The following is a 26802-nucleotide window of genomic DNA, read 5'->3' as shown; positions in this document are numbered from 1 at the left end:
AAATGTTGATACTTCAGTACAACACACAACACTACCTATTTAAACTCACCAAATGGCATTGTAAATATCAAGCAAGTGGTGCTTATCTGGAAGAGCAGTAGTTCAGGTACACTCTGACTCTGGAAATATGAGTCAGGATACAATATACATTCCTCCTAGCAATACAAGTACATTTCACCCATGTTAAGCAAATATGTTGGTATTGATGTTGTCTTCCACTGAGCTCAGGAGCCTTTCCTTCAGCAGCTCAGTTGGTTGTTATATGGGTTGAATCATAACCAACTGAAGAAAAACCTTGGATGACTCTCAAAGGCAGGGATGGTTAACTCATTAATATTAATGCATCAGAGCATTTGATTCATCACAGTCTTTCTCAGTAAAGTCTCCCACGCAAGACACAAAGTGACTTGGTATTACAAAGAACGTGCACATTGCACAAACTCCCACCACGGGGAAGGTATTGAGTTGTTCAACACTCTCACCTTAGTGGCTAATGCTGTTCAGGAACACTTCAACAAATGTGAAGCAAAAGACCAGGAAAGCCAAGTGTAAAGTCAATGCTTCATTATGACACTTAACAAAGTTTGAATCATGGCAACGTGAAATGCACAATCTTGAACAGACAGTGACCCTTAAAGTCCCCTAATAGGACTGAGTGTGTTGGGCTTTAGTGGGAAAGGAATGGATAAAAGAAGAATCTATTGTGCGGAGGAGGGATGGGAGACCGGGTGAAATGGGAGTTTTGTGCCAGGGATAAAGGAGAGGAGAGGAGGATGATACAGCACAGCAACCTGGACTGGTAGATGTAACATAGTACACATAAATCCAGAGCACTCCAATTAGTACTATATGTTACGTTTCGTTTACGGTAGCATTTAAAAGTGTTTTTCTTTATTTTTACTATTTTCTACATTGTAGAAAAATAGTGAATACATCAAAACTATGAAATAACACATATGGAATCATGTAGTAACCAAAAAAGTGTTAAATAAATCAAAATATATTTTATATTTGAGATTCTTCAAAGTAGCCACTCTTTGCCTTCATCACAGCTTTGCACACTCTTGGCATTCTCTCAACCAGCTTAATGAGGTAGTACATGGAATGCATTTCAATTTACGGGTGTGCCTTGTTAAAAGTTAACATGTGGAATTTTTTTCCTTCTTAAATAGGAGTCGGGACAGTTGTAAATCATGCAGCGTTGTGTGTCACGATCGCAGATTTTAGAGAAACAACAAATGTCAGTACATATAAGTGTCTTATATCGGCTGAAAGCTAAATTCTTGTTAATATAACTGCACTGTACAATTTACAGTAGCTATTACTGCGGAAAAAAATGCCATGGTATTGTTTGAGGAGAGCTCCTAACAACAAAACACTTTTTTCATTGCGATAGGTTTGATAAATTCACCTCTGATGGTGAAATGTGTACTTACATTCTGAAATCTTGCTCTGATTTATCATCCCAAGGGTCCCAGAGATAACATGAAGTGTCGTTTTGTTAAAAAAAGGTCCATATAGCATGCACGATCGATTTTGTATTTCCACTCGTTCAATTTGCAAAGAAAAGAATCTGTGAAAATCTAACCCTAAATGTTGTTTCAATCAGTCAAAGCTAGCTAGATAGCCAATAAGCTGGGCTTTACGGGAGTATGCGGAAACCCCGTATCTGTTGCAAAATTTGGCTGCTAACCTTGTACGACAGTAAGCCTTTTCCTTTTGGACAAAAATTGCAAGTATATGGAGAGTTATGAAGTTATGACAACTGGGTGTTATGCAAATGTTGAACTTAGAATATGGCTACTAATACTGGAAAAGCTAAATCAAAGTCCAAGTTTACAGATTTGACGATATTCTTGCAGAAAAATGTCATGTAAATGTGCCCTTCACAATTCACCCAAATGTACCTGGGTGACTTCACACTAAATGTCATGTATCTTGCTCATACTTCAAGTTATCAGTCTGAAACGTTTCACATACATTGTGGACACCATCGGAATTACAACCAGAGTGAAGGCTAGATTTGGGACCTTTCTCTTGCATTTCAAAGCTGGTGGTGTATTTTATTCTACCAGATTTATTGTGTTATATTTTCCTACATTCATGAACTTCAAAGTGTTTCCTTTCAAATGGTACCAAGAATATGCATATCCTTGCTTCAGGGCCTGAGCTACAGATTTGGGTATGTCTTTTAGGCGAAAATGGAAAAAAAGGGGGCTATCCCTAAGAAGTTCTTCTTAATGCATTTGAGCCTATCAGTTGTGTTGTGACAAGATTGGCGTGGCATACAGAAGATAGCCCTATTTGGTAAAAGACCAAGTCCATATTATGGCAAGAACAGCTCAAATAAGAAAAGAGAAAAGACAGTCTGCAGAGGATAAGTTCATTAGAGTCAACTGCACCTCAGAAATTGCAGCCCAAATAAATGCTTCAGAGGAGACTGTGTGAATCAGGCCTTCATGGTCGAATTGCTGCAAAGAAACCACTACTAAAAGGACACCAATAAGAAGAAGAGACTAGCTTGGGCCATGAAACATGAGCAATGGACATTAGACCGGTGGAAATCTTTCCTTTGATAAGTACAAATTTGAGATTTTTGGTTCCAGCCACCTTGTCTTGATCTTCGCATTTGTGGTTCTCACTGTGAAGCATGGAGGAGGAGGTGTGATGGTGTGGGGGTGCTCTGAGTGTAACACTGTCAGGGATTTATTTAGAATTCAAGGCACACTTAACCAGCATGGCTACCACAGTATTCTGCAGCGATACACCATCCCAAGTGGGTTTCGTTTCATGGGACCATCATTTGTTTATCAACAGGACAATGACCCAACACACCTCCAGGCTGTGTAAGGGCTATTTTACCAAGAAGGAGAATGATGGAGTGCTGCATCAGATGACCTGACCTCCACAATCACCTGACCTCAACCCTATTGAGAAGGTTTGGGATGAGATGGACCAAGAAGTGAAGGAAAAGCAGCAAACAAGTGCTCAAAATATCTGAGAACTTCTTCAAGACTGTTGGAAAAGTATTCCAGGTGAAGTTGGTTGAGTGAATGCCAAGAGTGTGCAAAGCTGTAATCAAGGCAAAGAGTGGCTACTTTGAAGAATCTCAAATATAAAATTTGTTTCACACTTTTTTGGTTAATACATAATTCTATATGTGTTACTTCAAAGTGTTGATGTATTCACTATTATTCTACAATGTAGAAAATAGTAAATATTATGAATTCCCTTGAATTGTCACGTTTCTTCAAAATCGAACCCAGAAGCAGACCAGGACAAGGAGAGTAGGAAGAAGGTGAGTATTTATTTACAAGTGAATGTGAATGGGTAGATATATCCAGGTGGCGTAGCGGGCAGCGGTGGTGAGTTGATGGGAGTAAATAGGTGGATCCAATGGGGAAGCGGAATCCTCCGACGACCAGGCGGGAATGGGGTAAATGATCCGGGTGAGTAACTGAAGACAGAACAAATGGAGGTAAGTTTAAGGCAAGCAATACGTAAAAAACAACAAAACAAATTCTATCCAACTTGAGGCTGATACTATGGCACAACATACTGTTCATGGCTAACGATCCGGCAGGGAATGGATGTCAGGTCCGGGCTTATGAAGAAGAGAGATGATGATCAGGACCAGGTGTGCAGATAGCTGATGGGATACAGGTGCGGGTAATCAGAACTCCCAACTGGCTACATTGCCCGGCAACCAGACAGGGTGCGTTCCAGGACGCCAGAAAAAACACTCCAGGACAGAACACAGGCAAAAAACAGACTCAGGAAACGGGATTCGTGACAGTACCCCCCCTCCGACGAACGCCACCGGGCGGACTACCCGGAGCGCCAGGGTGGAGGTGGTAAAAGTCACGAAGCAGGTCATCGTCAAGGATCTGACGCCGAGGAATCCAACTCCTCTCCTCAGGACCATATCCTTCCCAATCCACTAAATACTGGAACCCTCGACCCCGCCGTCTGGAGTCCATGATGCGGCGCACCGTGTAGACAGGACCACCTCCGATCATCCGAGGAGGAGGAGGACGAGGAGGAGGGGGCAACAGAGGACTGAGGAGAACCGGCTTGAGGCAGGAGACATGAAAGGTGGGATGTACTCTTAGTGTAGCAGGCAACTTGAGTCGGACCACAACAGGATTAATGATCCTCTCCACTACAAACGGACCAATGAACTTCGGTGACAGTTTCCTCGACTCAGTCCGTAGAGGAAGATCCCGTGTAGCCAACCAAACTCTATCTCCAACGGTATAAGCGGGGGCAGGAATACGGCGACGATTCGCCTGGATCTGATACCGGTCAGAAACCTTGAGGGCCTTCCTGGCCCGATGCCAGGTGCGGTGGCAACGACGAATGTGGGTCTGGACAGAAGGAACCGAGAGATCCCGCTCCTGAGAAGGAAACAAGGGAGGTTGGTAACCATACAGGCACTGGAAGGGAGACATCCCAGTGGCAGATGAAGGGAGAGTATTATGAGCATACTCGACCCAGGGTAATTGAGAGGACCAAGAGGTGGGATCAGAGGAAACAAGACAGTGCAGCGTGGACTCCATCTTCTGGTTGGCTCTCTCTGCCTGACCATTAGATTGGGGGTGAAATCCAGATGTGAGACTGACTGTAGCTCCAATGGCCAAACAGAAGGATTTCCAGACAGCAGAGGTAAACTGAGGACCACGGTCAGAAACAATGTCACAGGGCAACCCGTGGACCCTGAACACCTCCCTAACCAGGATCTCGGACGTCTCGGTGGCAGAAGGCAGCTTGGAGAGGGGAACAAAGTGGGCAAACTTGCTGAATCTATCCACAATGGTCAGAATAACCGTGTTACCAACAGAAGAGGGCAACCCCGTGACAAAATCCAGGGCCAGATGCGACCAAGGTCGCCAGGGAATAGGTAGGGGGTGAAGAAGCCCAGAGCTGGCCCGATTGGTACTCTTATTCTGCGCACAAACAGGACAAGCGGCAACAAACCTCCGGCTATCTTCTCCCATGGCAGGCCACCAAAATCGTCTGCACAGTAACGCCATAGTCCGAGCAACACCAGGGTGACAAGCTATCTTGCTGTTGTGGGACCACTGAAGGACAGCAGAACGAACCGACTCAGGCACGAACAACCGACCGGGTGGACCGTTATCGGGCCCGGGCTGTGTCCGAAGAGCCGCCATCACCTCCTCAATCCTCCATGTAACGGCTCCCACGACAACGTTCTGGGGAAGAATCGTCTCAGTCTTGGCCCCACTCTCCTCTGTCTTGGAGAACATCTGGGACAGGGCGTCTGCCTTCCCGTTCTTCGACCCAGGTCGGAACGTCAGGGAAAAATTGAAGCGTCCAAAAAACAAAGCCCACCGGGCCTGACTGGCGTTGAGACGTTTGGCCGATTGCACGTAAGCCAGATTCTTGTGCTCAGTCCAGACCACAAACTGTTGCTCCGCTCCCTCCAACCAGTGACGCCACTCCTCCAAGGCAAGCTTCACAGCGAGAAGCTCCCGGTTACCCACATCGTAGTTTCTTTCAGCTGGAGAAAGACGACAAGAGTAGAAGGCGCAGGGATGGAGTTTACCGTCAGTGGAGCTACGCTGGGACAGGATGGCGCCCACCCCCACAGACGCATCCACCTCCACAACGAACTGACGGGAAGTGTCAGGTTGAGAGAGAATCGGGGCGTTGGTGAATCGGCTCTTCAAATCTAGAAATGCTTCTGACGTCTTGCACCTTCTGGTGCAAGACGTCAGTACAGTTAAAGGGGCGGCCACCCGGCTGTAATCACGGATAAACCTCCGATAAAAATTCGCAAACCCCAGGAATCTCTGGAGCTGCAATCTCGTACCGGGCTGGACCCAATCCCGAACCGCCCGAACCTTCTCTTGGTCCATCTTGATCTCTCCCCTGGAGATGATGTACCCGAGGAAGGACGTCGTGTGGGCGTGAAAATCGCACTTCTCAGCCTTCACGAACAGACGGTTCTCCAATAACCGCTACAGGACCTGCTTGACATGCTGAACGTGGCTAGAAAGCTCCTTCGAGAAGATGAGGATATCATCCAGGTAAACGAACACAAAAATACCAATCATATCTCTCAGAACGTCATTCACCATACTTTGGAACACAGCAGGAGCGTTGGTCAGTCCAAACGGCATCACCTGGTACTCGAAATGTCCCATCGGAGTATTGAACCCAGTCAACCACTCGTCCCCCTCTTTGATCCGAGCCAAATGATAAGCATTACGTAAATCAAGCTTCGTAAAAACTGTAGCACCCTGTAAAGAATCGAAAGCCGAGCTCATCAAGGGCAGGGGGTACTTGTTCTTGACCGTAATATCATTCAAACCCCGATAATCAATACACGGTCGAAGAGAGCCATCCTTCTTGCTCACAAAAAAATCCTGCTCCCAGAGGTGATGACGAGGGCCGAATGAGACTTGCAGCTAGAGACTCCTTGATGTAGGTCTCCAAGGCCTCACGTTCAGGTCGAGAGATACTGTATAACCGTCCCTTGGGAAAGGCGGCTCCAGGAAACAGATTAATCGCACAGTCATAAGGTCGGTGGGGAGGAAGGGACTGAGCCTTCTGTTTACTGAATACTTCACCCAACTCGTGATATGTTTCTGGAACCAGGGACAAATCAGGAGGAGCAGAGTCACTGACCTGACTGGAAACGGCAGGAGAACAGGCAGTCCTAAGACAGTTAGCATGACAATCAATGCTCCAACTAGTTACCTTACCTGTCACCCAATCAAACGAGGGATTGTGTTCCTTCAGCCAGGGGTAACCAAGAACCAGAGGAACATGGGGCGAGGACAGAATGAAGAAGGAGATAAACTCTGAATGATTCCCCGACAACAACATCTTAACCGGTTCAGTCCTCATAGTGATCCGTGCCAGACTACTGCCGTTCAGAGTGGTTGCTTCAATGGCTTCCGGCAATTGCTCCTTGGAAAGCCCCAGCTGTTCCACCAAGTCGGCATCAATAAAGCTGCCATCGGCACCTGAATCGATAAAAGCGTTCATCTCTAAGCTCTGATCCTTATTCATAAGGGTCGCAGGAAAACGGGGTCTGACAGGATTCTTGAGAGGTTGAAACTGGCTCGCTAAAATTCCTCCCAAAACTAGCGAGCCGGGCAGTTTAACGAGCGCTGTGGACAAGCGGAGATGTAACGTCCTGAGCTACCACAGTAGAGACAGCTGTTGGTCTCACGTCTACGTTGGCACTCCTCCTTAGTTAGCCCGTGTCGCCCCACTTGCATTGGTTCAGGATCTGGTGGCAAGACCCCTCCACTAATCCCGTGTGGGGAATAACGATCAATACGTTCTGGTTCACTTCCTGAACCGAATGGTAACCGAGTTGCTGATTGATTGGATGGGCCCCACTGCTTCTCCCTCCTTCTCTCTCGGACTCTATTATCTACCCGAATAGATAAAGTGACCAAGCTGTCTAGGTCACTAGGCTCTGGATAGGATATTAGCTCGTCCTTGAGTTGCTCCGACAACCCCTGGTAAAAAGCCGCTTGTAGTGACTCCTCATTCCAACCACTCTCCACAGACAATGTCCTGAACTCGATCATAAAGTCTGCCACACTGCGAGCTCCTTGGCGAAGAGTGAACAAACGTTTAGCTGCGTCCTTACCTCGGACTGGATGGTCAAAAAGCCTTCTCATCTCTCCCGTGAATTCCTGGTATGAAGCCATGCAGGTCTCCTGTCGTTCCCAAACGGCTGAAGCCCATTCCAGAGCTCTTCCACTCAGCAGTTCAATAACAAAGGCTATCCTAGCCTTGTCAGTGGCGTAAGAAGGGGGCTGCAGATCAAACACTAACCCACACTGCATAAGAAACGAACGGCATCTTCCCAAATCCCCTTCATATTTATCAGGCGTCGGTACCTTGGGTTCACGGAAGGAAACCGCATCAGACACGGCAGGTGAGATGGGTGAAACAGGTGGTGAATGAATCGCCAGCAACCTGAGCTGATCCTGGATTTGTGTCAAGCTAGCATATAAGTTCTGGATTGCACCCGCTATCTCCTGTAGCGCTGTCTTGTGTTGTCCCAATGTCTTCCCCTGCTGGGTAATGGCATGGCAAACGGAATCCAGGTCCGCTGGGTTCATCCTTTGCCGGATCGTTCTGTCACGTTTCTTCAAAATCGAACCCAGAAGCAGACCAGGACAAGGAGAGTAGGAAGAAGGTGAGTATTTATTTACAAGTGAATGTGAATGGGTAGATATATCCAGGTGGCGTAGCGGGCAGCGGTGGTGAGTTGATGGGAGTAAATAGGTGGATCCAATGGGGAAGCGGAATCCTCCGACGACCAGGCGGGAATGGGGTAAATGATCCGGGTGAGTAACTGAAGACAGAACAAATGGAGGTAAGTTTAAGGCAAGCAATACGTAAAAAACAACAAAACAAATTCTATCCAACTTGAGGCTGATACTATGGCACAACATACTGTTCATGGCTAACGATCCGGCAGGGAATGGATGTCAGGTCCGGGCTTATGAAGAGGAGAGATGATGATCAGGACCAGGTGTGCAGATAGCTGATGGGATACAGGTGCGGGTAATCAGAACTCCCAACTGGCTACATTGCCCGGCAACCAGACAGGGTGCGTTCCAGGATGCCGGAAAAAACACTCCAGGACAGAACACAGGCAAAAAACAGACTCAGGAAGCGGGATTCGTGACATGAATAAGTAGGTGTGTCCAAACTTTTGACTGGTACTATATATGTATTAATTTGTGGATGTCCATCATTCATTTTGTATGATATGTTATGAATTACAATTGGTACAATATGTAGCGAATTTGCAAAATATATGATATGTTACGACTTCTAGGTGGCTAGGTGGCTCATGCTAATGTTAGCTATGCTAGGGGTTAGGGTTAGGGGTTTAGGGTTAAGTTTTAGGGTTAAGTTTAGGGTTAAGTTTAGGATAAAGGGTTTGGGGAAGGCTTGTCAAACATTATAATTTACTTGCAAATTAGCTAAAAAGTAGTAAGTAGTTTCAAAGTTGCTAATCAGCTAAAATGCTAAAGTTGTCCATATGAGATTCAAACATGCAACCTTTTAAGGTTGCTATTTGCCTTATACGCATACACATCCAACCTGACCAACCACCCTACTTTAATTGTTGTCTTAAGTAACCTTCTGTCTTATTTAACATACCAAACATAACATATCATACTGTACTAATTTGAGTGTCCCGGATTTACATTTTACTATGTTACGGGACCAGACTGAGTACAGAGGTGGGACATGGTGAGGTAGAGTAAGGCAGCAATGGAGGCTCCTCAGAGAAGGAAGGGGAGGACCATCGTCCTCAGTGAATTTCATAAAAATGTAAATTGTAAAACTTAAATAGTTATCCTTTTTAGATAAAACTATACTAAATATAATCACGTCACCAAATAATTTATTAAAACACATTATTTTGTAAAGAAGGTCTACATTAGCCTCAACAGCACTCTGTAGGGTAGCACCATGGTGTAGCTGAAGGACAGCTAGCTTCCGTCCTCCTCTGGGTACATTGACTTCAATAGAAAACCTAGGAGGCTCATGGTTCTCACCCCTTTCCATAGACTTACACAGACTTAGACTTAAACTTCCGGAAGACGTCCTCCAACCTATCAGAGCTCTTGCAGCATGAACTGACATGTTGTCCACCCAATCAAAGGGTCAGAGAATGAATCTAGTACTGAAAGCATAAGCTACAGCTAGCTAGCACTGCAGTGCATAACATGTGGTGAGTAGTTGACTCAAAGAGAGACAAAGACAGTAGTTGAACAGTTTAGAACAATTTAATATCTTCCAAAATGAAGGAGAAGCAAGAGAGAAATAGACAGAGAGAGAGAGATTGTAATTTTATTTTCACTTTCAGTTTCACTTAATGTTACTTAGCTAGCAAACACCCTGCTCAAACAGAGAGATACTATGTTAGCTAGCTATCTGTGACTTTCTAACACAACACTGGAACTCTTCCCTGTCAAGGTAAGTTTTTGGATTTACTAATTTATTGCCACTGGGGCCCACCGATGTAACTGCTTACTGACTGTACACTGTAACGTTACTCCATGATTGTAGCGGGTTTACTAACGCGTTAGTTCTATTAGCTATGCTGACTATGATGTTACGTTAGTAAATATGGTGACAACGATGTAGACTGTATGTAGCAGTTTGGCTTGGAGTGATTTTTTTGCCTGGTCACATACATTGAAGTCCACGAGTGAAGGGAAAAGGTGAGAGGAGGAAGGTGCATAGATGCATGAAGGGATACAACGTGGTTGCTATGAAAATGAACTGTGTATTCATTCCGCTGATTCTGTTGAAAACGTTTCTTAAACGTAAGAAAAACGGGGATAAACATACCTGATTTTGTCCAATATAAACTCTCATTTACAACTGTTGGACTAATGATTACACCCTATATCAGCTAGATGGAGGCAAGAGTGTGCAAGGCGGTATTGAATGTCACTGTCTGTCCGTATGTCACTGTCTGTCACCTCAAATTTGTCTCTCAACCTGTGTGCACCTCCGTTGTAAACTGTCATTCATAGGCTAGGTTGCAGCAACCTCATGATGGGTACAGGGAAAATGGAGTATCATGTAGCAGCCTAAATCTATCGCTGTTAGATTGAACTGGATGAACAGAATATGAATGACAGTCATCCAACATGCTGTAATTGAAATAAGGCCATGCTCAAAAAACTGACCGCCACTGTAAGGCAGTGGGCTTCACAGCTGAGGTGAGGGGGCCAAGGAAGCTGTCTTTGTTAGAATCAATCGTTAACCAGGGGATGAGGACCCAATAACACGCTCAAACCAGCCGATTCTGCTTATATTGTAGCTAGCTAATTAAAACTGGATCGGCGCTTGCCCCCTGTATGAGAGGAGTGAACCTGGGCCTGTCAGGATGTTTAGGGGAGATTGCACTTGTCATCGTGGCTGTGCTTCCATTCCCTGCCAGTCTGGCACAGCCTAACGACTTCAGATGAGAGTTGCTGCCATACAAAGGAGCCGCTGAAGCTTCATTGCCTCCTCAGGCAACAGTGTCCTGTGTGTCGACACACAGGCAGTGAGTGGGTGTGCGTGGCTGTGCTACACAGTCACTTCTCTCTAACTGATGATGACCTTGTCAACTCTGAATTGACTTTATGTTTTGGCCGGGTTCACAAGAGTTCAAGGCTGACTTTATGTTTTGGCCGGGGTCACAAGAGTTCAGGGCTGACTTTATGTTTTGGCCGGGGTCACGAGTTCAGGGCTGACTTTATGTTTTGGCCGCGGTCACAAGAGTTCAGGGCTGACTTTATGTTTTGGCCGGGGTCACAAGAGTTCAGGGCTGACTTTATGTTTTGGCGGGGTCACAAGAGTTCAGGGCTGACTTTATGTTTTGGCCGGGGTCACAAGAGTTCAGGGCTGACTTTATGTTTTGGCCGGGGTCACAAGAGTTCAGGGCTGACTTTATGTTTTGGCCGGGGTCACAAGAGTTCAGGGCTGACTTTATGTTTTGGCCGGGGTCACAAGAGTTCAGGGCTGACTTTATGTTTTGGCCGGGGTCACAAGAGTTCAGGGCTGACTTTATGTTTTGGCCGGGGTCACAAGAGTTCAGGGCTTGCTGCCGTGATCTGTTCAGGAATCCTGACGATGATTAGGTATTTTTTCTATTTGGATGGTCATTTTCATTTTAGCTTGGAGTCCCACTGATACCGAAGTCTCTTTTGCAAGGGAGCTCAGCAGCAATTAGACATCAAAAGTTAGAGACATAAATAATTCGATCAAGGTGGAGCATAGGAAACACAAAAAAATACAGAAATACACTTATGAAAAACAAGCACATTCCTCTGTTAATCTGACCATTAAATACCCAAATGAAGATTAAACAGTTTACAATACATGGCCAAGATGTTTGAATTTCATCTGGCTGTTAGCAATGTAAACAGTGTAGATTTTTATATGTTTTGTTTTCAAGTAAAAACATTTTTTTAAACTCATAGACAATGAAATGTCGTGATGCAAAGTGAAATATATCACATAGAACTGTAGGTACAGTACAGATCTAAGTGAAGAGATAGACGCAAAGTGGAGGAAATTTCCATCGCCTATTTATTGTTCATTACATTCTCAGAAGTAAGAAGTTACCTCAGGCTAGAATATCCTCCATCCGGTTAATACAAGACACCTCTCTCTCTCTCTCTCTCTCTCTCTCTCTTTCTCTCTCTCTTTCTCTCTCTCTCTTTCTCTCTCTCTCTTTCTCTCTCTCTCTCTCTCTCTGTCTCTGTCTCTCTCTCTCTCTCTCTCTCTCTCTTTCTCTCTCTCTCTCTCTCTCTCTGTCTCTCATTCTCTCTCTTTCTCTCTCTCTCTCTCTCTCTCATTCTCTCTCTCTCTCTCTCAATAGGCCGACAGAGAGGGGGAGAGGAAATATTTTATGAATAGCTCTGCTTGTGTTTTGTCTCTTTCTCTGGTGCACTCCTCCGGTTCAGCGCACTTTCTCCACCTGTCTGCCCGCCAGCAGCTCAGTGATACAGTGCAGCTACATGGGTTAGTTGAATGAGGAGCCATGCTCCCTGCACTCCACCACTCTGTAACATGCTCGTAAAAAGGAGATTCACCCAAATCTCAAATGTATTTCACACAATACCGCCTTTGAATTGATTGAGCAGCCTAACAGCCAAGGCCCACTATATGGCGCTTGACAACGTAAGTCTACTACCACCTCCATGGATTTCCCTCATTAGTGCTAATGTTATGCTGTAGCTACTGTAAGTATAAACCCAAATACCGGCTCACCAGGTCAAAAGACTATAGGCGGCAGTAAGATTATGCAACTGTTAAATTTGCATAAAGGAATTCCTGCATACTCTCTCTTTCGCTCACACATACTCTCTCTCTCTCTCACACATACTCTCTCTTTCGCTCTGTCTCTGTCTCTGTCTCTGTCTCTCTCTCTCTCTCACACATACTCTCTCTTTCGCTCTGTCTCTGTCTCTGTCTCTGTCTCTCTCTCTCTCTCACACACACTCTCTCTTTCGCTCTGTCTCTGTCTCTGTCTCTCTCTCTGTCTCTGTCTCTGTCTCTGTCTCTGTCTCTGTCTCTGTCTCTGTCTCTCTCTCTCTCACACACTCTCTCTTTCGCTCTGTCTCTGTCTCTGTCTCTGTCTCTCTCTCTCACACACACTCTCTCTTTCGCTCTGTCTCTGTCTCTGTCTCTCTCTGTCTCTGTCTCTGTCTCTGTCTCTGTCTCTGTCTCTGTCTCTGTCTCTCTCTCTCTCACACACACACTCTCTCTTTCGCAGTCTCCTTGTAGCAGAGATGTCTACATGTTTCAATCGAATGGCACCACTCAACTGCTGCTGCCACTCAGGCTCAACCCCTGAAGGCCAATTCAGCTCAGCCCAACGCAAAATGAATGCAAGTGGACGTCCACTTTCTGACTGCCTTACAGTGTTTCCCAAGGAGACATGATAGGTCTCGAATGAGTTAGGGTGGATTCCTTTGACTTGAGTGAGTGCGTGTGGCGTGTGTGCCATGCATGTGAACATTATCGATAGTTTTTATACAAGATATGTCATTGATTTTTTTGACTGTTTTATGTGATGAGGTACATACGTTGATGAACCGTTTTTCAAATAAACATTGTGTAGGAGGTGTGAGTTGCTGATAACTAGCGTACCCGTGGGGCATTCTGGTTCCTCCCACACTCCTACCAGACAGTAGGGCTGCATCCTAAATGGCATCCTATTTCCTGTATAGGGCCCTATGGGCCCTGGTCAAAAGTAGTGAATAGGATGCCATTTTAGACACAGAATAGGTTTTTCATCTCAACAGCACCCGGAAATCAGATGATTATTATTTTTTAATGAAAAGAAGAATACTTTGGCTGCTGTGTGGTCCCTCAGAATGCCTTGGTTTATGCTAGCCTGTTAATTAACGTTAAAGGCGGAATCCGCGCTTAGGGGAAACAGAACCACTGTCCTCCCTCAGCCACTTTGTTATTGTTATTGTTTAGTTAGACAAAACAGAGGTGAGGAGCGTCAAGCAGTTTGGTCACACAAAAAGCGCAGGACATATTCTGCTGTTCTATCGCACGTGCAATGATGTCATCGGGAAGAAAACAGTGTTGATTGTTTGCAGTAACTGTTTTGTTGTTGTAATACCCCAAACAGACGTGGCAGTTTCATTATTAAGGATTCCAGCTTTAAGGCACCTTGGTGCCACTGACCATTATTAACTATTATGAACCATTATGAACCATTATTAACTATTATGAACTATTATGAACTATTATGAACTATTATTAACTATTATGAACCATTATGAACCATTATTAACTATTATGAACTATTGTGAACTATTATTAACTATTATTAACTATTACGAACCATTATTAACTATTATTAACTATTATGAACTATTATGAACCATTATGAACCATTATGAACCATTATGAACCATTATTAACTATTATTAACTATTATTAACTATTATGAACCATTATGAACTATTATTAACTATTACAAACCAGTATGAACCATTATGAACCATTATGAACCATTATTAACTATTATGAACTATTATGAACTATTATTAACTATTACGAACCATTATGAACCATTATGAACTATTACGAACCATTATGAACCATTATGAACTATTATGAACTATTATGAGCCATTAATAGCCATTATTAACTATTATTAACTATTATGAACCATTATGAACTATTATTAACTATTACGAACCATTATGAACCATTATGAACTATTATGAACTATTACGAACCATTATGAACCATTATGAACTATTATGAACTATTACGAACCATTATGAACCATTATGAACTATTATTAACTATGATTAACTATTATGAACCATTATGAACCATTATTAACTGTTATTAACTATTACGAACCATTATGAACCATTATGAACTATTATGAACTATTACGAACCATTATGAACCATTATGAACTATTATGAACTATTACGAACCATTATGAACCATTATGAACTATTACGAACCATTATGAACCATTATGAACTATTATGAACTATTATTAACTATTATGAACCATTATGAACTATTATTAACTATTATTAACTATTATGAACCATTATGAACCATTATTAACTCTTATGAACTATTACGAACCATTATTAACTATTATTAACTATTATTAACTATTATGAACCATTATGAACCATTATGAACCATTATGAACCATTATTAACTATTATGAACTATTATTAACTATTATGAACCATTATGAACCATTATTAACTATTATGAACTATTATGAACTATTACGAACCATTATGAACCATTATGAACTATTATGAACTCACTGCTACTTGTTTGTCTCAACTATTTTTAAGGTTATTCATTTCAACGGACCAGCAATACTAAGAGTAAAGGCCATATCAATTTGATGTCTACGGAGAAGTATTTTGCAGTAACTGTTTTGTTGTTGTAATACCCCAAACAGACGTGGCAGTTTCATCATTAAGGATTCCAGCTTTAAGGCACCTTGGTGCCACTGACCATTATTAACTATTATGAACCATTATGAACCATTATTAACTATTATGAACTATTGTGAACTATTATGAACTATTATTAACTATTACGAACCATTATGAACCATTATGAACTATTATGAACTATTACGAACCATTATTAACTATTATTAACTATTATGAACTATTATGAACCATTATGAACCATTATGAACCATTATGAACCATTATTAACTATTATTAACTATTATTAACTATTATGAACCACTATGAACTATTATTAACTATTACAAACCAGTATGAACCATTATGAACCATTATGAACCATTATTAACTATTATGAACTATTATGAACTATTATTAACTATTACGAACCATTATGAACCATTATGAACTATTACGAACCATTATGAACCATTATGAACTATTATGAACTATTATGAACCATTAATAGCCATTATTAACTATTATGAACTATTATGAACCATTATGAACTATTATTAACTATTACGAACCATTATGAACCATTATGAACTATTATGAACTATTACGAACCATTATGAACCATTATGAACTATTATGAACTATTACGAACCATTATGAACCATTATGAACTATTATTAACTATGATTAACTATTATGAACCATTATGAACCATTATTAACTGTTATTAACTATTACGAACCATTATGAACCATTATGAACTATTATGAACTATTACGAACCATTATGAACCATTATGAACTATTATGAACTATTATTAACTATTATGAACCATTATGAACTATTATTAACTATTATTAACTATTATGAACCATTATGAACCATTATTAACTCTTATGAACTATTACGAACCATTATTAACTATTATTAACTATTATTAACTATTATGAACCATTATGAACCATTATGAACCATTATGAACCATTATGAACTATTATGAACTATTATGAACTATTATGAACCATTATGAACCATTATTAACTATTATGAACTATTGTGAACTATTATGAACTATTACGAACCATTATGAACCATTATGAACTATTATGAACTCACTGCTACTTGTTTGTCTCAACTATTTTTAAGGTTATTCATTTCAACGGACCAGCAATACTAAGAGTAAAGGCCATATCAATTTGATGTCTAGGGAGAAGTATTTTACTCCAAACCTGCTGTCAAGCATAGGATCACAGACGAAACTCATCAAAAACAGTAGTTTAAGTCCCATTGGATAATGTTACAACTATCATTCATTGAACAGATGATCATAAGTAGGGCTGCCTTCTTTAGGACTAGAGGGGGGGGGGGACTGAAGGGGGGAGACTGAAATATGAATGTGCCAATCAAACTGTGAAAAACCCACAGTCAGATATCCAGCCAGTTCAAACCATTTTAGAAATGTGAGCCAGCAGCGTTTTCCAGGTCAGTCAGTACCCAACAAAGGATTCTGGCAAAACTGAGGATGAAATGAGTTTCAAGTGTCAAGTTTTAATGTCACATGCACAAGTACAATGAAATGCCTTTCTTGCCAACTGAAAACCCAACAATGCAACAATCGCCTGTTAAAGGACTGTTAATACATATTTAGGGAGGTGGAGTGTGATAAGAAAGACTCACCCCTGGCAGAGAGCTTCTTGGTGTTGATGATCTTAGCAGCATACTCTTGCCCCGAGAGGACCTTGACGCATCTACGCACCACAGAAAAAGCTCCCCTGGGAAAAAGCAGGAGACAAAAATGCATATTGAACCACACAGTTATGGTGAATATTAATTTCCTTTTCCAATTCATTTGAATGTAATGTTTTCGCACCTAAATTGGCTAATATCTCATTCGTTTCATGGTCAAAGTTAAACTGCCAGCTAAATGCAGACCGAGGCTATAGCACTCATTCACAGTCTGACCGGAAAAATACATCCTCTGACAATTGCACTGTGGGCATTCTTTTAGGAAAATCTGACAAATACTGTGGTTGATATTTGAACCGGCATCTTGCCAGTAGGCACGAAACACTTTTGAGTTGTACAATAGCACGATTGCAACAAAATCAGGCATTGGCCGACGATCCCAGACAGATCAGGTTGGAGTTTAAGAACACGCAATCCCCATGACTGAGACGCCACCACCTTTCAAACTGAAGACAGAGACACAAGGTCAGTGCTATCCCAAGCTTCTGTTCCAAACCAAACCTAATCTGCCGTCTCTTTTATTCAACCATTGTGGCCTTTTCCTTCTGTGTGCGTAGCTCAAGTGGCCTTATGGAAACAGCAAGTAGATCAAAGGAGCCCTGTGGATCGGCTGTGGGGGCAGACAAGACAGTTCATTCTGCCCAAACCAGATGAAACAGATAGCATCATCTCTCTTTCTCTCAGCAGCACTTCCTCATGGTAATCCTGTGCCTCTGCTCTGGAAGGATTGGTTAATTGAGTTACTGTGTTAGGAATTGCTTGTGAGTCTCGAAACGACACATGAACTTGATTGTGTGCTGCCTACCGTAATGGATCCAGATTGAGACAGGGCTTCACCCTGGCCACTGTAACATTGTTTATTTCCTCAGTACTACTGTCAGTACACATCAGGAAAAAGGCCAGGGTAGGTCGGAAACAGAAGGGACACGGCCGTAGATCATTCACTGCCGTAATCATAGTTGCCACTTTCATTGTTCAGATCTGTTCTGATCCGGAAAATTGCACTCACATTACATTCATGATGTCAAAATGTCAGCTAATTCATCAGACATCGATGTGTGCTCACCAACCTGTGAGAGTTTAGCGTTAACAAAAATATATATATACACACTACCGTTCAAAAGTTTGATGTCAGTTAGAAATGTCTTTGTTTTCCATGAAAACATACCTGAAATTAGTAGCAAAATGAATAGGAAATATAGTCAAGACGTTGACAAGGTCATAAATAATGATTTTTTGATTGAAATAATAATTGTGTCCTTTAAACTTTGCTTTCACCAAAGAATCCTCCATTTGCAGCAATTACAGCCTTGCAGACCTTTGGCATTCTAGTGGTCAATTTTTTGAGGTAATCTGAAGAGATTACACCCCATGCTTCCTGAAGCACCTCCCACAAGTTGGACTGGCTTGATGGGCACTTCTTACGTACCATACGGTCAAGCTGCTCCCACAACAGCTCAATAGAGTTGAGATCCGGTGACTGTGCTGGCCACTCCATTATAGACTGAATACCAGCAGACTGCTTCTTGCCTAAACAGTTATTGCATAGTTTGGAGCTGTGCTTTGGGTCATTGTCCTGTTGTAGGAGGAAATTGGCTCCAATTAAGCGCCGTCCACAGGGTATGGCATGGCGTTGCAAAATGGAGTAATAGCCTTCCTTCTTCAAGATCCAATTTATCCTGAACAAATCTCTCACTTTACCACCACTAAAGCACCCCCAGACCATCACATTGCCTCCACCATGCTTGACAGATGGTGCCAAGCACTCCTCCAGTATCTTTACATTTTTTTTCTGCGTCTCACAAATGTTCTTCTTTGTGAGCCGAACACCTCAAACTTAGATTTGTTTGTCCATAACACTTTTTTCCCAATCTTCCTCTGTCCAGTGTCTGTGTTCTTTTGCCCATATTAATCTTTTCTTTTTATTGGCCAGTCTGAGATGTGGCTTTTTCTTTGCAACTCTGCCTAGAAGGCCAGCAGCCCGGAGTCGCCTCTTCACTGTTGACGTTGAGACTGGTGTTTTGCGGGAACTATTTTATGAAGCTGCCAGTTGAGGACTTGTGAGGCATCTGTTTCTCAAACTAGACCCTCTAATGTACTTGTCCTCTCGCTCAGTTGTGCACCAGGGCCTCCCACTCCTCTTTCTATTCTGGTTAGAGCCAGTTTGCGCTGTTATGTGAAGGGAGTAGTACACAGCATTGTACAAGATCTTCAGTTTCTTTGCCATTTCTTGCATGGAATAGCTTTCATTTCTCAGAACAAGAATGATGAGTTTCAGAAGAAATTCTTTGTTTCTGGCCATTTTGAGCCTGTATTTGAACCCACAAATGCTGATGTTCTAGATACTCAACTAGTCTAAAGAAGGCCAGTTGTATTGCTTCTTTAATCAGAACAACAGTTTTCAGCTGTGCTAACATAATTGCAAAATGGTTTTCTAATGATCAATTAGCCTTTTAAAATGATAAACTTGGATTAGCTAACACAACGTTCCATTGGAACACAGGAGGGATGGTTGCTCATAATGGGCCTCTGTACGCCTATGTAGATATTATATTAAAAATCTGCTGTTTCCAGCTACAATAGTCATTTACAACATTAACAATGTCTACACTGTATTTCTGATCAATTTGATGTTATTTTAATGGCCAGAAAATGTGCTTTTCTTTCAAAAACAATGACGTTTCTAAGTGACCCCAAACTTTTGAACAGTAGTGTATATATAGTACTGTATGTATTATGAAATATGTCCATGTCAAACTATTGGATTGCCACCCCCAAATGAAATTATGTAAGCATCTTTGGCTGCCTGTGAGTGTGTGTGTGTGTGTGTGTGTGTGTGTGTGTGTGTGTGTGTGTGTGTGTGTGTGTGTGTGTGTGTGTGCATGCGTGCGTGCTAGCGAGCAAGCGATAGCGAGAGAGAGAAGGAGAGAAAGGGAGAGAGAGAGAGAGAGAGAAGAGAGAGAGAGAGGGGGGGGGAGTAGCAGTGTGGGTGGGGACCCTTTCTGTAGATGTGTCACAACTCTCAGATGGTTGAGCACATTACAATGCTTTAAACACAAGGGGCACATCAAGCATTTCATATAGCACCATCAAGCATTTCATATAGCACCATCAAGCATTTCATATAGCACCATCAATCATTTCATATAGCACCATAAAGCATTTCATATAGCACCATCAAGCATTTCAAGTAGCACCATCAAGCATTACAATCCAGGACAATTTAAAATCTCAAACACAAACACCTATACCTAAGGACTATCTGAAATAGTGAACTACCCCTCATTTATTATCTATGCATAGTCACTTTACCCTTACCTACATGTACAAATTATCTTCACTAACCTGTACCCACGCACATTGACTCGGTACCGGTACCCTCTATATATAGCCTCATTATTGTTATTTTATTGTGTTACTTTTTTAAATAAAAATGTTTAAACTTTAGTTTTACTTAGTAAATATTTTCTTAGCTTTATTTTCTTAAAACTACATTGTTGGCTAAGGGCTTGTAAGTAAGCATTTCAGGGTAAGGTCTACACCTGTTGTATTAAACGCATGTGACAAATAACATGATATTTTATTAACACAATACACAGAGAATAAACAACTTCAATGTGTCCTCTTTTCTATCTCGATTGGTAGTGAACAATTCAAAGTTCTTTGAGTTCTGTGAAATCTTTGAGAACTTATCAGACGATCGACATTATTGCGCCGTCTCGTAGCAGCAGATAATGGGAAAGAAGGAGAATGTGTGTTTCGTGTGTTACCAGTAGAGGATGAAAGTGAACCACTGAGCACCGATATAAAATATTAAAGTCTCATCTTCTCGCCTCATTCCACTGAATTTCCAATAAGACACTCAGTGACATCATCCAGCTTCCTGTGATAACAGTTAGCTACCTACGTTTTTTGTCTTCTGATTGATGATGCTCCTCTCTCCAGACGCACTCCATTCAGGAAAATTGAATTTGTCAAGAGTTCTGAAATAATTCTCAGGCGGGAAATGTCTCTCGTTTCACATTGCTCCATCAGAAGTGAGACCTTTCTCCCTGACTTGCCACTGCCACCTGTTCCCTCTTAAACTCTCAGCACCAAGCCACTCTCTCTCTCTCACTCCTCTATTTAATCTCTTCACCATTCTTTTTATTCTTTCTCTCCCCTTCTCACATAAAAATGACATTTCATCAGCTAAAAAGACCTTTCCCCTCTCCTACCATAAAGGGATTCCTCAGAAGTCTAATGTCATTGATTTCTGCCACCAGATATAATCAACCCTGCCTCCCTCACTGGCTGTAAACATATGCCTCTGACTCAAACTGAACAGGGGTCATCTTTCATTGTCACACAGGCCAGAAATGCAATTCCAAATACCACTTTGGATTAGTAAAAAAAAAGGTAAAATCTCCAGTGGAACTTACTTGCCCAGTTCCTCAAACATCTGGAATTCCTCAGTGAAGCGGGTGCAGGTAATGGTGGCCATGCTGGATCTGAGGTGGTGGGTTTCAGGTGGTCCTTGCCTTTAGTCAAATGTTTTGTGGAAGATGGTTGGAAGCCTTGATGAGAGCCAAGCGTCTCTATCACCTTCCTGATCTACCGAGTGGAAGTGAATGGGGGATGCTGGCTGACAGGTTTGCTCCAGCATTTCACCCGCCCGCTTCGCTTGGTTCCTCCAATCGCAGCTCTGCCTGCACTCCTGAATACACAGCCCCATTGTCATGGCAACTGCATCCCCATCCTCTCCAAGTGCACACTTCACAGACAGACAGGCAGGAGAGGAGGCAGCTACACATGCTGGTGTTCAAACAGCGCACACATATGGAAAAGGACATAAATGAGCACAAACACATATAAACACATGTGCATACACACAAATACTTACCAAACTGTAATATTAACGCAGTCCACAATTCCATATACAGCCATTTCAATCCACCAACGTACCTAGTCAAGCCCCAAAGATATTAAGATATCAATAATGAACTTTATTATGGAATAATGTGTCTTTCTATTGCTTCAGCTTGAATATATATCCCCCTGGTGTACAATCATGAAAATAATGGCAAAGCTTGGAAGAAACGCTATGACCCAACAATGAATGAGGATAAGACAGGATAGAGGAATGTTCGACAACACTACAGGTTAATGTATTACACACCATGGCCAAGTGACCAGACACTAGTCTAGTGCAAACCATGTCACATATAGAAGAAAGGAATATAATTATCCATGAGGAAGATACCTTAAGTACTGCATTTGTCATTGATGATTCCTTCACGCCACTAACGCATTAAGGCCACTGTGAACCTGCAGACCCCCATAGGGAACAGATTAAAAACAAAAAACTTGACTAGGTCATTCCTCGTTGGTGATATACACAGTCGCCCTCTGACACGGTTGGGAGATTCAATATGATTCCATCACTGCCCAGCCCCCCCCCCCACCCTCTTCCATCCAGTGGCTCAGATGGTAGAGCATGATGCTTGCAATGCCAGGGTTGTGGATTCAACTCCCATGTGTGACCAGTATGAAAAATCACTCTGGATAAGAGTGTCTGCTAAACTTGAAAATGCTGACATTCCAGCTAAACAGAACCCTGGGGGGGGGGGATACAACAACAAGGTTCCACCCTAGTCCCCTCCTCTAACTCCAGCAGATGACCCGGCCCAGGGCTTTGTGAGTGAATCACTTCTGTTACAGGCCACGCGTCAACCACACAGCTTTGTTCCTGCTGCTGCCTTCTGTTGTTCTGCCTGGAGTGAAAGCATTTCTGTCAAGCATGGACAAGGTTGAGCATTCACAGTCTGCTGGGTGGGAGAACATCTCCTCAGAAAGCAGGGGATGAGAAGGAAGGAGGGGAGAGCATGATGAGAAAATGATTCCCATTATCTTCTCCGTGGATAAGAGGAGATTCAGTGAATGCAGGGATTGCAAGAATGATTGTCACATTGAGAGAGAGAGAGAATAACTTGTAGGAGAAGAGAGATAGGCCTTCTTTCCAAATACATTTCCATTGGAGTAAATTAGCAGATGCTCTTATCTAGAGAGACGCCTATAAGTGCCTTCATGTGTGGGAGCTTAAACAACCGCATAATGTGAGCATCATTAGTAAAACGTTCTGTCTCAATAATTAACATGGTGGAATACAGTCTCATGTTGTACAATCTCAACCTTCAACCGGTACAACCTCAACCTTCAACCGGTACAACCTCAACCTTCAACCGGTACAATCTCAACCTTCAACCGGTACAATCTCAACCTTCAACCGGTACAACCTCAACCTTCAACCTTCAACCGGTACAATCTCAACCTTCAACCGGTACAACCTCAACCTTCAACCGGTACAACCTCAACCTTCAACCGGTACAACCTCAACCTTCAACCGGTACAATCTCAACCTTCAACCGGTACAACCTCAACCTTCAACCGGTACAATCTTCAACCGGTACAACCTCAACCTTCAACCGGTACAACCTCAACCTTCAACCGGTACAACCTCAACCTTCAACCGGTACAATCTCAACCTTCAACCGGTACAACCTCAACCTTCAACCGTACAATCTCAACCTTCAACCTTCAACCGGTACAACCTCAACCTTCAACCGGTACAACCTCAACCTTCAACCGGTACAATCTCAACCTGCAACCGGTACAACTCAACCTTCAACCGGTACAACCTCAACCTTCAACCGGTACAACCTCAACCTTCAACCGGTACAATCTCAACCTTCAACCGGTACAATCTCAACCGGTACAACCTCAACCTTCAACCGGTACAACCTCAACCTTCAACCGGTACAATCTCAACCTTCAACCGGTACAATCTCAACCTTCAACCGGTACAATCTCAACCTTCAACCGGTACAATCTCAACCTTCAACCGGTACAATCTCAACCTTCAACCGGTACAACCTCAACCTTCAACCATATGGTTGGATGAGGCTGTATTACACCATGTTAATTACTGAGACAGAACGTTTTACTGTGTATTCGTACCCCTTGACTTATTCCACATGTTGTTGTGTTACAGCCTGAATTCAAAAAGGATTACAGACATTTTTTCTCACCCATCAACAAACACTATATCCAGTAATGACAAAGTGAAAACATGTTTTTAGAAATGTTTGCTAATTTATTGAAAATGAAATACAGAAATATCTCATTTACATAAGTATTCACACCTCTTGAGTCAATGCATGTTAGAATCAGGTTTGGCAGCAATTACAGCTGTGAGACTTTCTGGGTAAGTCTTTAAGAGCTTTGCACAATATTTATTGTACAATATTGAAAAATTATTTCCGCTCTGTCAAGTTGGTTGTTGAACATTGCTTAACAGCCACTTTCAAGTCTTGCCATGGATTTTCAAGCTGATTTAAGTCAAAACTGTAACTAAGCCACTCAGGAACATTCAATGTCGTTTTGTTAAGCAACTCCAGTGTAGATTTGGCCTTGTGTGTTAGGTTATTGTCCTGCTGAATGGTGCATTTGTTTCCCAGTGTCTGGTAGATGTCACACCCTGATCTGTTTCCCCTGTCTTGTGCTTGTGTCCACCCCCCACCACGTGTCTCCTATTTTCCCTGTTATCCCCTATGTATTTACCTGCATATTCTGTCTGTCTGTTGCCAGTTCGTCTTGTCTCGTCAAGTCATCCCAGCATGTTTTTCCTTGTGTTACCAGTTCTCAAGTTTTCTAGTCTTCCGGTTCCGACCTTTCTGCCTGTCTGTTCTCAGCCACACTTGCTTGTCCAAGGTTTCTGCCTTGCCTCCGAAGAACCCCGGAAGTCCCCGAAGTCTGCATTCCCGAGAGAATCCAAAATCACCCGAGTACCCTCAGGGATCATCTGGGACTGTTGACTCATCTCCTCCTGAGCCCATGCAACTGGGCGGGGCTAGATTGTCTCCTAGCGTACATTTATGCAGGCTGAGCTCCAACAGTTGCCTGTACTGTGGACATACAGGACATTACATAGCCAGCTGTCCAGTAAAAGACCAGGCTTATCAGTAGGTACGGTTACATTGGTGGACCATACAGGGAGTCTCCAAACCCCCATTAGTCATACTCCTCTCCATGCTATCCTGCTGTGGGGTGAACGGTCAAAATCTCCCCGGGTGCTCATCGACTCTGGGGCTGATGAGAGCTTCATGGACGCTACCCTGGTATCTGATCTGGGTATCTCTACTCAACTCCTCTCCATTCCCATGGACGCAAGAGCTTTGGATGGATGCTCCATTGGCAGGGTCACTCACAGTACGGTTCCCATTAACCTGAAAGTGTCAGGTAATCACTGTGAGTCCTTACAGTTTCTACTAATTTCATCTCCTCGTACACCTTTGGTTTTGAGATTTTCATGGCTCCAAAGGCACAACCCCCTGATCGACTGGGCTACAGATTCTATCCTGGGTTGGAGCCCGTTCTGCCACGCACATTGCCTTAAGGGGGCGCAGCCTGCCCTGTAACGTCCTTCTGCAGGCTTGGGGAAAGCCTCGGATCTTTCCGCTGTTCCCACGGAGTACCAGGACCTTCTGGAGGTTTTCAACAAGGCTTGCGCCACATCCCTTCCTTCCTACGATTGCGCTATTAACCTCCCCCCGGGCACCACACCACCTTGGGGGCAGCTTCTTTCCTTGTCTATCATGGGGACCAGGACCATGGAGGTATGCATTGAGGACTCTCTAGCTGCGTCCTTCTGCCTCCTCTGCCGGCGCAGGGTTTTTCTTTGTAGAAACGAAGGATAAAACCCTGCTCCCGTGTATCGACTACCGGGGCCTCAATGACATCCCTGTAAAAATCGTTACCTTCTACCACTCATCTCCTCATCTTTCGAGCCTCTCCAGGGGACGACCATCTTTTCGAAGTTTAACCTTCGGAACGCCTACCACCTGGTTTCGATACAGGAAGGAGATGAGTGGAAGACAGCCTTCAACATGGCTAGTGGACACTACGAGTACCTGGTTATACTGTTTGGTCTGACCAACACTCCCGCAGTGTTCCAGGCCCTGGTCAATGATGCGCTCCGTGACATGTTGAACCGGTTTGTGTTTGTCTATCTTGATGACATCCGTGTCTTTTCTCAGTCGGCTCAAGAGCATGTTCACCATGTCCGACAAGTTCTCCAGCGCCTCCTGGAGAACCAGCTATTTGTTAAAGCGGAGAAATGTGAGTTCCATCGCTCTACTATCTCCTTTCTTGGATACGTTATCACTGCAGGGGACATTCAGATGGATCCTGACAAGGTGAGAGCGGTGGCCCCAACCCACATGCAGCTGCAACTTTTCCTGGGATTTGCTCATTTCTACCAACGCTTTATTCGGGGGTACAGCACCCTGGCCTCCCCCTATCTGCACCCTCTTCTCCAAAAGTTCCGTTCATGTGGTCTCCAGCTGCTGAACTGGCATTTCTGGATCTGAAGCACTGTTTCACCACAGCCCCCATCCTAATCCATCTGGACCCGTCCCGTCAGTTTGTTGCGGAGGTTTGCGCCTCGGACATTGGAATGGGCGCCGTCCTGTCCTAGTGTTCTGTCCAGGACCGAAAGCTGCATCCCTGTGGTTTCCTCTCCCATCATCTCAAATCCGCTGAGAGGAACTATGACGTGGAAAATCGGGGA

General features: G+C 43.2%; 1 protein-coding gene across 2 annotated transcripts in view; it reads right to left on the bottom strand.

The window, feature by feature from the left end:
* The window catches only part of LOC112229044 (calcium/calmodulin-dependent protein kinase type II subunit alpha), an 86381-nt gene extending 63786 nt beyond the window's left edge, over nucleotides 1-22595 (bottom strand). The window contains exons 1-2 of one of the 2 annotated variants that reach the window (XM_042309326.1): nucleotides 21617-22595; nucleotides 17127-17221 (exon numbers count right to left, since the gene is read on the bottom strand). In XM_042309326.1, the coding sequence (XP_042165260.1) occupies nucleotides 17127-17221; nucleotides 21617-21678 (157 nt within the window). In that variant the 5' untranslated portion in view covers nucleotides 21679-22595. The remainder of the gene's footprint in view (nucleotides 1-17126; nucleotides 17222-21616) is intronic. The other variant, XM_042309325.1, reaches the window with a different exon arrangement.
* Nucleotides 22596-26802: the final 4207 nt, after the last annotated feature.

This window comes from Oncorhynchus tshawytscha, linkage group LG30 (assembly GCF_018296145.1).
Source record: "Oncorhynchus tshawytscha isolate Ot180627B linkage group LG30, Otsh_v2.0, whole genome shotgun sequence".
Lineage (NCBI taxonomy): Eukaryota > Metazoa > Chordata > Actinopteri > Salmoniformes > Salmonidae > Oncorhynchus > Oncorhynchus tshawytscha.
The sequence above is the reverse complement of the archived record's forward strand: the minus strand, read 5'-3'. Positions and strand labels throughout refer to the sequence as shown.